Here is a 13,047-nt window from a genome sequence, read left to right on the forward strand (position 1 = left end):
AGTATTAAAAAACCACCCCCGACTAGTGGCTACCCAAGCCACCCTCTCGACACCTGACTCCCCAGCCTCGCATTATCTCCGACCACTAAGATCCTAACCCCATCGTCGACGCTAACGCCGTGCCCGACTCTCTTCCCCCACCCACCAACTAACCTCCAAATCCCTTCCCCGTCCTAGTGACCTCTGAACACCATTAGTGATTGATATCACCATTAGTGAGATTAAAGGTTGATTTCCTTTTTAAAAAAATATAGGGAGAATGGTTTTTCAAAGGCCATGGATATAATAGAGTTATGAGAAAAGAGAATGTTGGAAAGCTTGATTATATTGATGAATATACACGAGTATATATAGTACAAGATTAGAACATTGAACATACCAAACTATGACTAGATACAATATGTGACTAGGTACGTTAGCTAATTATAAAGGATATACTTTGACTATCAAAATTAAGGAGTAAATCAGGGGATTTAAATATTCTAAACAATAACTAATAATGATAATGATGATATAATCATCTTTATCCTTTATAGAATATGGCAAAAAAATTAGCTATTGAAATTGGAATCAATCTTGTATTTCCTCAAAGATGTATAATACGTAGAAAAAGACAATTTGATGAAATAGATGGTAGTGATGAAACACTATTATCTCCTGAGGAATCATTTAGAATCCAATATTTTATATACATTGTGGATCAAACTATTAAATCATTGGAAAAAAGGTTTGAACAATACGAATCGTATGAGAATATCTTTGGCTTTTTGTTCAATTCTGATAAGTTGCATTCAATGGATGATGCCAAACTTTTATCTTCTTGTTTTAATTTTTAAAATGCTCTTAAGAAAGTTGAGGTTTCTGATGTTGATGGAGAGGATTGATTTATTGAGTTAACATGGTTTAGAGAGTTTTTACCTGAGGAGAAAATGAGAGCAATTGATTTATTGAAATTTTTAAACAATATACTTGCTTCCCAAATGCAACAATTGCATATAAGATATTACCAACAATTCCTATTACTGTTGCTTCTGCGGAACGGAGTTTTTCAAAGTTGAAGTTGCTGAAGTCGTACTTAAGGACGACAATGTCACAAGAAAGATTAACTGGGCTCGCTTTGATGGCTATTGAATATGATCTTTTAGATGCATGAAGTCGATATACAGAATGTCATCGATCATTTTGCTACAAAACATGCAAGAAGAGCTGCTCTTTTTAAGTGATTTCTAGGAATTTTTAGGATTTCACTTTACTTTTGACGAATTTTCTAATGTAATGAATTTTTTTATCAAATAAAAATTAGGTATTAAGTTTACCAAGTAGAAGGCCCCATTTTGAAAAGTTGAACAGGACCCCAAAAATAATTTGCAATTTTAGCCCCGGCACTAAATATGTGGATTGTATATTCATATTGTTATAAGGGGATTAACATCAAGTACAAGAACTATTTGTCCATACAAAGAGATTTGTGATCAAAGTAATTCTCTACATTCAAACTAGTTTGACTATATATAGGTTCATGTATGTAAATTTCTGGTTGGCGACATCAAATACAAGTTTTTTAACCTGTTTTTGCAGATCATTTTCTATTTTAACGTAATAAAAATTAATGCTACTATAAAGTTGACGTGCTTAGAAATAATAAAAAGTTTGACATAATAAAAGCAAATGGCCAAAAGGAAGACCTAAATTTACAAGGTAGCCAATAAGCCGCCATAGAAGAATTCAAGCGGCTTATGATGTCAATTCCGCTTCCTCAACGACTCTTGCAAGAATGTGGTCGTATGTATGTTATGCATGTACTCCATATTATTTTTGTCTGTAAAAGTTATTAACATATTTTGTAAGACAATCATTATCCAAATAAGAATAACTTTTATAGGTGCAAGGGCAATACTAATTTTGTATTTTCTCTTACATACTCCCTTTAATCTTGCGTTATACTTAGAGCTGTTGATTTCTAACCCAAATTGTTAAGCCTGATTGTTTCGAACTAAACTATTAGAAACCCGCTTATGAAAATCGAAAACTGACCAGACCCAATTTTTTTCCAACCCGAAATTGCACTGAATCAAATTTGTGCAAACCGTTAATAATCTGACCCGTTATCAAGTCAAACCATTAGAACCCAAAACCGAAAACAACCCAAACCAATTACATCCAACCCGATAATAGTAACCCGACATATTTTAAATCGAATATTGTTAAAACTCGGTAAAAATACGATAAACATTAATCGTTCCAATCCGTAATCCATTATGACCGAACCGTTTATAACTTGTATCCCGTTAAGACCGAACCGTTTTCAACCCATAACCCGTTGAGATCGAACCGTCTACAAGTTACAACCCGTAACCCATTGAGACCGAACCAATTACATACAACCTGTAACCCATTATTATTGAGCTGGCCGTTTACAACTCGTAACCCAATATGTTTATGATCTAATCCATTCAATTTCAACCTCCTACTTGATAAAACCAACTTATTTAAGACTTAATTCTTATACTTGATTATAATCTGATCCGTTCCCACCCATTATCTGATTAACCCGACTTGATAATGATCCGATTTGATTTTAACCTGATATGATTGAGCTGAAACCCGCTTCAAATTGGGTAAAACTGTGTTTCAAACCGACCCAGTTTAATCTAAACCGATTATGACCTGAGCTAATAATGACCCGACCCAATTTCACCCGTTCTTTTTGGTATCGAAAACTGTTTGCAAACCGACCCAATTTAACCCAAACCAATTACATCCCGACCCAATTACGACCCGAACTATATTGAACCAAAATCCATTTTTAATTGGCTAAATCTGTTTTCAAACCGACCCAATTAAACCTAAATTGATTATAACCCGAACCGATTACAACCTGACCCTATTAGGACCTAACCCAAATAAAAACCGCAATAAAAAATAAAAAAAAAAAAAAAAGAAAAAAAAAGAAAGAAAAGAAAGAAAAACCAAACTGACCTGATAATTTTCAAAACCGACCTGCTATCATTTCAACCCAATAAACCGACCCGTTACATAACTCGAAACCAATAAATTCAACCCGAAACTAAATTGTTTACTCGAATTGACACCCCTAGTTATACTACATTGTGGCCTAAACTAATATAAACTGGTCAATCCCCTTGTTCAAAATAGATATATAGTATATACTTCAAATTTATACTTCCTCTATTATCTTTAATTTACTTCATATTATGGACTCAACTAAACATATTTTTATCGTATATATCCCCCAGTCGACACCTCTAAATATACTCAAAATAACTACAAAAACTTTATCAAGAATTCAAGATTGGCAAATACTGGACCTTATTTAGCCCCAACTCCCCCAGGGCCCCAAGTGAAAGCTGCAAAGACTATTGATTTAGTTTGACCAATACTTCAAATTATGGACTTGGCTTCCTAAGCTTAAATTCATTGCTTGAAATATACGGAGTATAATGAATCTTTACCATACATCACAGCTTAGCTCATAATCTATTACGAGTAATACATAAAGCAGTTGGACTACCATACAAGAAGTTTCAAGTAATAGATATCATCCATGATAGTTGAAAAAGTCATCAAATCAATGCTTGACTTATTAGAAAATAAGAGTCATCATCACTCCAATTCCACACCGAGTGATGATTGACTAAGTGAATTATTAGTTGGCTAATCTCACGTCTTTTTAACAACTTATCTCTTGAAACACAGACTAGCTTGCAGCTTGCTTGCTCTGCAACATTGCAAAAATCAAGCAAATTTCTCTCTTTATCTTTACATGGATTATACACAGCTACCTCTTCACAAATTTTGTTTCGAGTCGATGTCTAGATGATCAAAAATCTTTACTTCTTGAATTCAAAAACAATCTTACCTTCGCCCCTGAAGCTTCAGACAAGCTTGTGGGTTGGAACAAAAACATAGACTGTTGTAGCTGGAGAGGCGTCAAATGCGACAACTCCAATGGTCAAGTCATTGGCCTGGATTTGAGTGGAAAAGATATCATCGGCGGCATCAACAACTCAAGTAGTTTGTTTTCTCTTCAGTTCCTCCGAAGTTTGAACTTGGCGAATAACTATGATTTGCTAGGTGAAATACCATCAACAATTGGGAAACTGTCTAGCCTAACTTACCTCAATTTATCCGAGGTAGGCTTCAGCGGACAAGTACCCATTGGAATTTCGCAACTTGTCAAATTAGTTGTTCTTGATGTTTCACAACCAGTGGCGGATCCATGTTGACGCCCGGGGGGCACGTGCTACCCCCACCAAAAAAAAAAAAAAAATGCTGGAAAAGCGTCTTTTATATATGTATATATATATATATATTATAATCTGCAATGATATTAAGTGTCTCCAACATTGCTTCAGTAGTAAGGAAGTTGGGTGAGTGAATTATGTGTCTTAAAGAAGTTCAGGGTTCGAGACCCCATAGCATCATTTTATTTATTTATTTATTTTTTGGCTTTGAACCCAAATGAATTTCCACTTTCCTCCTATTTAATTAACAAAAGGATAAGCTATTACTATCTTTTCATGATAAATTTCTTTTTTCCGTTTTCACACTTTTTATAAACAGTCCTTATTAATATGAAATACTCTCTCTGTTATATTTTATTCAGTCTTCTCATTTTCATTACATAATATTTATTGCATTTATTTGGCCATTATTAAATCTTGTTTATAATCGTGTGAAAATTTACACTGAAATAAATATAAAAAATCATACTCCAACTGTGTTTAAATAAATGAAACGTTTTGACTTTTTGTACAATTCATCTAATTCACTTTAGCTAATATTCGTGATTTATACATAACAATAAATATAGTCATGTGGTTACTTGTTGGAATCGTCATATTTATTACTATAACATTCAATTGTCTTAAAGAAGTTCAGGGTTCGAGACCCCATAGCATCATTTTATTTTTATTTTTTTTTTTTTTTTTTTTTGGCTTTGAACCCAAATGAATTTCCACTTTCCTCCTATTTAATTAACAAAAGGATAAGCTATTACTATCTTTTCATGATAAATTTTTTTTTTTCCGTTTTCACACTTTTTATAAACAGTCCTTATTAATATGAAATACTCTCTCTGTTATATTTTATTCAGTCTTCTCATTTTCATTACATAATATTTATTGCATTTATTTGGCCATTATTAAATCTTGTTTATAATCGTGTGAAAATTTACACTGAAATAAATATAAAAAATCATACTCCAACTGTGTTTAAATAAATGAAACGTTTTGACTTTTTGTACAATTCATCTAATTCACTTTAGCTAATATTTGTGATTTATACATAACAATAAATATAGTCATGTGGTTACTTGTTGGAATCGTCATATTTATTACTATAACATTCAATTGTTATAAGTTTAATTATTAAAGATATATATTTTCAGTCAAAGTTTTACATTAGCATATGTGCTATATGTGCACAAGGAAAAATTTATACCAAAGTTTTTGGTATAAATTCATATGCAACTTTGACAAAATAAAAAATAAATAGGTGGAAAGTTTGTAATAGTATAATCGATATCTACAATATAATTGAATTATTTGTAAAAAAATAAAAATAATAAAAAAAAAACCTTGTCAATATAAATGTTTGAATTTGATTGTTAATTATTATACGACTACACAACACATTATATAAATTATCGCGACTGGGAGGAAGTTCCGAAAGAAGTTATTGATGACCTCTATAAATTCATTACGGTAAGATTAAAGGCTTTTTTATTACTTCCATGATCATGAGTTAGTTGCAGAATTGGAGAATACTTTGTTCTGTTGTTTGTAGACTGTGAATTGAAGAATCTGGTAGGGTTGGATTTCTTTTTTTTTTTTGTTTTTCCCCATGAAATTCCCATATCTTCTTAATGCTAACACATTGATTTAAACTTTGTGCCTTTTTAGTGAAATTTTAAAAAAATCTGGTTCATTTCAATGCCATTGGCACCATTGAGACTGACCGCATGTAATGACTGGTAGCTAATAGCCATTGTGATGTTCTTTCTTAAAGAATCAATCATTATCACAGGAATGGTGCCCAAGTGGATGTGGGGAATTTTATCTGGAGGAGATATCACATTAAACCTTTCATCCAACCACTTTGTAGGAATACACCCACCTCGAACACTCTCAAACACTTCAAAGTCATCATTCTTTTCCGTCACTACCTTAACCCTTGACCTTCATTCCAATAATCTTCAAGTGAATGGGAATTTTTTGCAAGGACAGATACCTGGATCACTTGCCAACTGCAAAGCATTACAGGTTTTAGATTTGGGGAACAATAGATTATATGACACCCTTCCTTGCCACTTGGAAAGCTTGTCCGACTTAAAAGTTCTCGTCCTTAGATCCAACAACTTCCATGGAACAATGGTGTGCCTAGAGAGCCCCTCAGTTTGGCCACAGCTTCAAATTGTGGATTTAGCTTCCAATCATTTTAATAGTGGACTAACAGCACCGATGATTCTTAAGTGGACATCAATGATGGCTAGCGCAACTAAAGAGCAAACAGAACCAGGCTATGTGCAAAGTAATGTATCCTCTACATACTATCAAAATTCTGTGACAATCAACCTCAAAGGTCATTCCTATGAGTTGCAGTACATCCTGATAACTTTCACAAGCATTGACTTTTCGAGCAATGCTTTCCATGGAGAGCTTCCAAGAGAATTGGGAAATCTAAATGCTCTTGTAGTGCTCAACCTTTCTCACAACTCATTTTGGGGCCATATTCCATCATCATTTGGAAATTTGAGTCAGATTGAATCGTTGGATCTCTCTTGCAATGCCTTAACTGGGAAGATACCTGGAGAGCTTGGAAACTTAAATTTCCTTGGCTACCTGAACCTATCCTTCAACAAACTAACAGGAATGATCCCAACAAGCACTCAACTTCAGTCATTCGATGCATCTTCATACGAAGGCAACCAAGCATTGTATGGCCCACCATTGACTGAGCCAGATTCGAGGGCAACTCCACCTACCTCTTCAGAAGGATCATATTGGAGTTCAAAGAACAACATAGAGTGGATGCTGATGGGTGCTGAAGTCGGGTTTCCTGTTGGGATTATGATCTTCATTGGGCCTCTTCTCTACATCAAGAGATATAGAGAATGGTATTGCAAGCATCTTCATAGACTGGTCATGAAAATCCTACGCAAGGAAGATAAGAGTGCAAGGGGAAGGAGGGGAAGAAGAAGGAGAAACCAACAAAGGCAAATGCGCTAGACCCATATAAAGGATGTAACAGTAAAAACATATGGATGGTAAGTATGGTTTTAATTTGTTGGTTTGTGAATTTTAAGTATTTCTCTAAATTTGCTTTGGATTTGTATCTTTGAACTACTAAAAATCATCACAAACTTCTTTGCTATGTTTATCCCTCATTTTAATTTTCTGCTTTGCTTGCCTATGTTATTTTTTATTTAGTTTTTTTTTTTTTTTTTTTTGGTTGAAATTTCTAACATTATTTTATTCAAAAAAAACCAATAGCAGTCGTTACAAAGTCTCCCGTTATTTTGCTAGCTATTACTGATTTACTGTACATGTAAGATATCGAAATATAATTATCATAGGTTGTTAATAATGAATTCAATCCCTCACAAATTTGCATGCCTTTGAATTGATACTGAATTATGGTTTTATTTTTCATGTAGGTATTGCTGGCATGTACGGATTACAGAAATGCATTGTGCCAACTTAGAGTTTATAATTAAGAGCCACTGGTAATAAAATTGTGTAGCATTTAATTAGTATAGTTTGAAAAATTGTAAGGGTTGTATTAGCATTAAGGTACAATACTAAGAAGTATTACTACTTTACTAGTACTGCTGCCACTCATCTTCTATGATATGAATTACTATAAATCTATAATACTATCCCTTAATAAGAGATCTTATAGATAGGTGAAACTATTTATAGCAAAACGGCAAAAGCTTAGATTGTTATCTTTAACTTTTCATTTACTGTATTATAAAGGTACACATCACCTGAAGCATACACAGCCAAGAAGACCAAAAGGCAAGACATATTCGATCATAATTTCAACTTAACAAAACACGCGACGAATATTAAAATACAGCTAACCTGGTTAATTTGACCTAATCCACGTAAAACAACACAGTTTAAGACTCGTGAATCGTGATTAGAGAACATATAGCACCAAAGAAAAAACTAAATCATAAATGTGTCTTTCTTTAACATTGAGCATCCACTTAATACTGATATATTGTCAAAATTACAGGTGATTTCAGTGACCCGTTTGCTAACAACCTGATTAAACTAGCAAAACAGCATTTATACAGCCATCATTCTCAGGGTCATTTGTCACTTGAGCATACTTCCCTGAAATTCGCACAAAAGCACAGTAAGGTGAGAAAAAGAGAAGGAAACACAAGGTAGCAGTCAACAATGAGATTTCAACAAATTATCCTCGTAAAAAAAAAAACTTGAACGAATCACTTACCCCATACTACTTTCCCAGCTGGTGTGACCAGACCAAGTTCACTCACATTGACCTAGAGATTTTACAAAGCAAACGAATTAGCAATGCATTAGCAGTAAGCCAGTGAGCCAACCTAAAAATTATGCACCGAATGAGATGTACCTCAATGATAGTACCCTTGGTCATAACACCAAGTGAACTGTACATTGGACCATTGGGGTTCTTCTTCACTCCGATGATCTCAAGATTAAATGAACATTTTAATTCAGGATGAGTGACATTAGCCTTGGTGAAACGCAATCCTGATGGACGGATAAACCGTTCATACTTTGGTGGTTTCCTAGTGAACGAGGGACCAACAAATGTAGCTTTTGTTATCATTCTTTTCCATTGCTTGGCTGCAAGAGAAAAATTTGTTACACTTAGCTACCAATAGAACTGCTAAACTTCAACATAACAACACTTTGTTACTGCCTTACAAGAAAAAATCCTTCATACACATAGCAACTGGTTAAACCAATAGAATCCATTAAATACATGAAAGCACTTCATAAAACACTTACTCTTCCTTTTCCCGGACCTTATAACTTTAAACATTTCATCTTCAGCAACTGGTCTAACCTGAGGAACAGAAATTTTTAATCAAAATAAGAAGCTACTAAAAATGTAAGTCTACCATCTTTAACCACTCGAGAGCGAGAGAGAGATTGTTAAAAACATTCCTTTTTTCAAATCAAAATAAATAATGGTAATCCCAAACCCCAGTCTGATATTAGGATAGAGAGTAGAATCTAGTAAAGGGAAAAGAGAAGGATATGACAATCAACAATCTAATTATAAAAATAGAAAGGGAAAAAAATCTATAGAGCCTTGAATAGGACATATTGAAACTGGAAAAGTAAAACAAAAAAATAAATATTAAAAAAAAAAGGGGGGGGGGTGGAATCCTGGCTATTACTACAAATAGTTATAGACATAGATATAAAACTGCTTTGGCATTTGCAGGTTCCTTACAGTAGATAAATCTCGGAAGTAGAATATAGAAGATTATTAGACTAACAGACAAGACAAAGTTAAACTTTACCTTGGGTAATGGAACCGCCCATTTTGCATTTTTATCTTTTCTCTTTTGCTTGATTGTGTTGCTCAGAATCTATTTAGCAAGAAAAAAAAATTAGTCAAAAACAAAAATATATAAGAAGTTAAAGCTGAGCATAACACAAACACGTTTTAGCAACAAAGTTAGATTAAGAAATTCCAATACTTCAGTATCAAATAGTTAGTAAATAATCTAAATTAGGAAAAACTTCCTTGAGACCTCTTTCTCAAACCAAAGATTGCTAACAGCTTGTTGACATATAATCTTACAAAATCAAACCCTCGATAGAAAAGAGAACTCGATTCTAAGGACATAATGAATACACAAAAGGTACAACCAACTCTATGTGTTGCATGTTTGCAATGACTGAGCCCTCTTCCAGCATCCAAACATCCAACTTCAAATATAAACACCAAGAAGATTAATATTGGTGTCCAATTACCAAGTATAGGAATTAGCTTTGGCTCCTGTATCTAATACATAGCTAAAGCCTTAAAAGCAGAGTTCTAGGGATTTTCATTCTTCCATATGGTTATGGGTAGGGCTAATAAGGAAAGAATAATATATTAATTCTTATTTATAGAGGTTGAGGTGGAAGAATAGTGGCATTATTCCCTACCTCAGATCCCTGTTGTCTAGGGAACAAATCTCATGGGGCTCTCGTTTAAGAAATTTCCCTTATCTTCCTCCTCTAGTGAATCCTTAAAGGAAACAGACATCATCCATGTCCGTATGACTATAGAAGAAGATTTATTACAGGAACTAATTAAAAATTAATTGAAAATTCTTGACTAAGCAACACCAACTGTTACACTACAACAGGATTCAGCATGCAACAGTAGCAAAAGTTTAAGCTCTATTTATATCTTTTCCAGTTTCCTGGAAATCATGGAAGAAGATCTAGGAGGAAGAACTTCAAGACAATAGCCCAATAGCACTAGTTCTTGAATGTATTCTATGATGGATTCTAGCCCAGACACTTTACCAATTAAAAAAAAAAATCTTAAACTTTTTACAAATTTTCAAGTAAATCGTGAGCAAAAGATCCACTATAGCATATTTGCTTTTAGCCCAGGTTTGGGGAAAACACGTTAGACAAACAAACAATATTTCTAAGGTTCCATGATATTAACTATCGAGTGACCAGGTCATCAGGGTGAAAAATAAGAGTAGAGTTCTCAAACAAGGCATATAGCTCTGACCACAGACTGCTTAACTCAACCTCAATACAAACATTGAATCAAAATATGCAAAGTATTATTAATCATATCAGTTGAAAAAATTTCTGAGAATATTAAGTAGCACTTGTTGAGCAAAGGTACACTGTCTCCAAATGAAATTAGCATAACACACCCACCTTAGCCCTTGCTGTTTGCTCACGATCAAGCAAATATGCAGGAATTGCTCCTTCCTGAACATCTTCATCCACCTTGCGCCTACTTGGTGTTTCATCATGCATCTTAAGTCTGTTGGTTTGCACAAGTTACAAACAATCACAGAAAGAATAGTTATAATTTATAAAACACCTCAACACAGGGAAATAAAAAATACATAAAATATTGAAGAGAGGGGATGTAGGGGCAATCAAAATAATGAGCAAACAATACCCAATACCATTTACATCATCAGATATAACGCAACAAATGGATACTTAAAGAGTAGTTAACTTTCACAAGCTTCATTAATATATTTAGAAAGCTCTCCAATCTCTTAACAAATAAGAATACAATTTAGGTTCCTTCCCCAATATTTGATCCTTCCATATTAAACCAAAAAAAATAGCGGTTAATAAGTCAATTGCCTCCTGGGTTAAGACTAAAGATTAAACAAACCTTTTCCCCCATTTTTAAGCAGTGAATGAAATCAGGATGGCACTGCCAATATAAAACCTTACATGTTCACATTCTCAAATAACCAATTCTCTCAAGACAAACATAAGCATCTTGTACATCTCCGTATAGCCAACAAAATTACCAAAACTCCAGAGCAACAATCTTAGTCCCTAAACTTGATCAAGAAGATCAATTTGGTTAAACACTATTAGCAACAAAAGTATGCCACGGCTACCGCCTATGCCTTCCAATTCCATCCTATCATGATAAAACCCGAAAACACACAACTAAAAGAGTGTATTGTACTCAGTAGTAGTTACCATTAATTCATTAAGGGCATTCACCTGATCATAATTTTACTTAACCAAATAACATAACATCTAACTCATCCTTAATTCACCACTATTTCCGATAACCCCGAGACGACCCGAGCTTGTAAAAATAATATAAAGCTAACTAATAATATACAGAGTACTAAACATTGAGGAATCAAAACATAATTCTTACGTTTTCTTCATCTGAGCTTTCTCTGCGTATCTCTTCTTAGCAAGCATCTTACCCTTAATACCCAAAGTCTGAAATTTTCCATTGAAAACAACATTATCAACATCAAAGCAAATTATAAAATAAATCATTCAAAAAAAAACAAAAATGCAGACGAATTTAGACTAACATTTTGAGCTTTTTTAGAGCGTGTATGGACTTCACGCGCCTCCTTCTTACGCTTACGCTCGAAGTAATCGAGACGGTATCCATTTCTCTTCCTGTGAAGCTCAATGTAATCTCCTTGAGGCTGTCAAAAACAGAAAATCACATCAAATCAATGCAAAATTGAATTTCGCCATTAAACTGATGAAATCGAAGCTCCAAAATTGCAGTAAACATCATCAAATTGTTGGAGGGGAGAGAGAAAAAGACGAACCATGGTTACGAATTTTGCTGATAAACCCTAGAATTCGATTGATTTGGGGAAAAAGGGTTTTTGGTGGCTGCAGTGAGCCAGAGGAGAGAGAATAAAGAAGCGAGTAAAGAGACGTTGCGGAGGTTTAAGTTTAGATCTTTTAGAATGTGGGTCGGGTCGGGTCGGAATTCGTAACCGACTTAGCCCATAAATGTTATGGGCTTCAAATTGTTTTGGTTTGGTTTTGATTGTTTGGATTGTTTATTTTTGAGTGATAAACAATGAATTGGATTATGGATACCTTAATTTAGGTAAGGGTATTTAGGTCGTTGGAATTGGGTATCAAAATTGGGCCATTGTGATCTTATTTAACTTATTTTAGAATAAATAAGTTCAGAAAAAATAAGTTCATATCAAATCACCGTTTTATGTGCAGTTTTTATCACTAAATATCTTTAATTTCGTAATGAAAAAAATTACGAAAATCATATATCAATAAAATACACATTATTACGAATCTATCAAGACCCCACTTGATATATTTAATCCATATAGATTATCGTATATTTAAGGTCGGAGTTTGGTAAAATTTGACATTCAGATCAGATCATATCAGTAAAAATAAGATGAACCAAACAAGCCCTAATTCTTCTTTAACCAAAAAAAAAAAACACACAAAGGTGTTATTTAGTCATGAGAAATATGAATCATTGTAAATGTAAATTGAAGTAAGGCATTTGTGATGCATT

At 33.7% G+C, this 13,047-nt stretch overlaps 2 protein-coding genes across 2 annotated transcripts; one reads left to right on the forward strand and one right to left on the reverse strand.

The window, feature by feature from the left end:
- Positions 1 to 3,445: 3,445 nt before the first annotated feature.
- Positions 3,446 to 7,804, forward strand: LOC110735412 (receptor like protein 30-like). Its single transcript, XM_021915604.1, has 2 exons — positions 3,446 to 7,288; positions 7,679 to 7,804. Exon 1 carries the CDS (start codon positions 6,015 to 6,017, stop codon positions 7,248 to 7,250), a length of 1,236 nt encoding a protein of 411 aa, XP_021771296.1. The 5' UTR covers positions 3,446 to 6,014; the 3' UTR covers positions 7,251 to 7,288; positions 7,679 to 7,804.
- A 362-nt stretch (positions 7,805 to 8,166) lies between these two features.
- LOC110735413 (ribosome biogenesis protein NSA2 homolog) lies at positions 8,167 to 12,450 on the reverse strand. The gene is made up of 9 exons (XM_021915605.1): positions 12,320 to 12,450; positions 12,071 to 12,190; positions 11,905 to 11,972; positions 10,923 to 11,031; positions 9,551 to 9,619; positions 9,030 to 9,087; positions 8,629 to 8,864; positions 8,488 to 8,539; positions 8,167 to 8,366 (listed from the first exon to the last, which is right to left on the reverse strand). Exons 1-9 carry the CDS (start codon positions 12,320 to 12,322, stop codon positions 8,299 to 8,301), a joined length of 783 nt encoding a protein of 260 aa, XP_021771297.1. The 5' UTR covers positions 12,323 to 12,450; the 3' UTR covers positions 8,167 to 8,298.
- Between the last annotated feature and the right edge of the window lie 597 nt (positions 12,451 to 13,047).

This window comes from Chenopodium quinoa, unplaced genomic scaffold (assembly GCF_001683475.1).
Source record: "Chenopodium quinoa cultivar QQ74 unplaced genomic scaffold, ASM168347v1, whole genome shotgun sequence".
Lineage (NCBI taxonomy): Eukaryota > Viridiplantae > Streptophyta > Magnoliopsida > Caryophyllales > Amaranthaceae > Chenopodium > Chenopodium quinoa.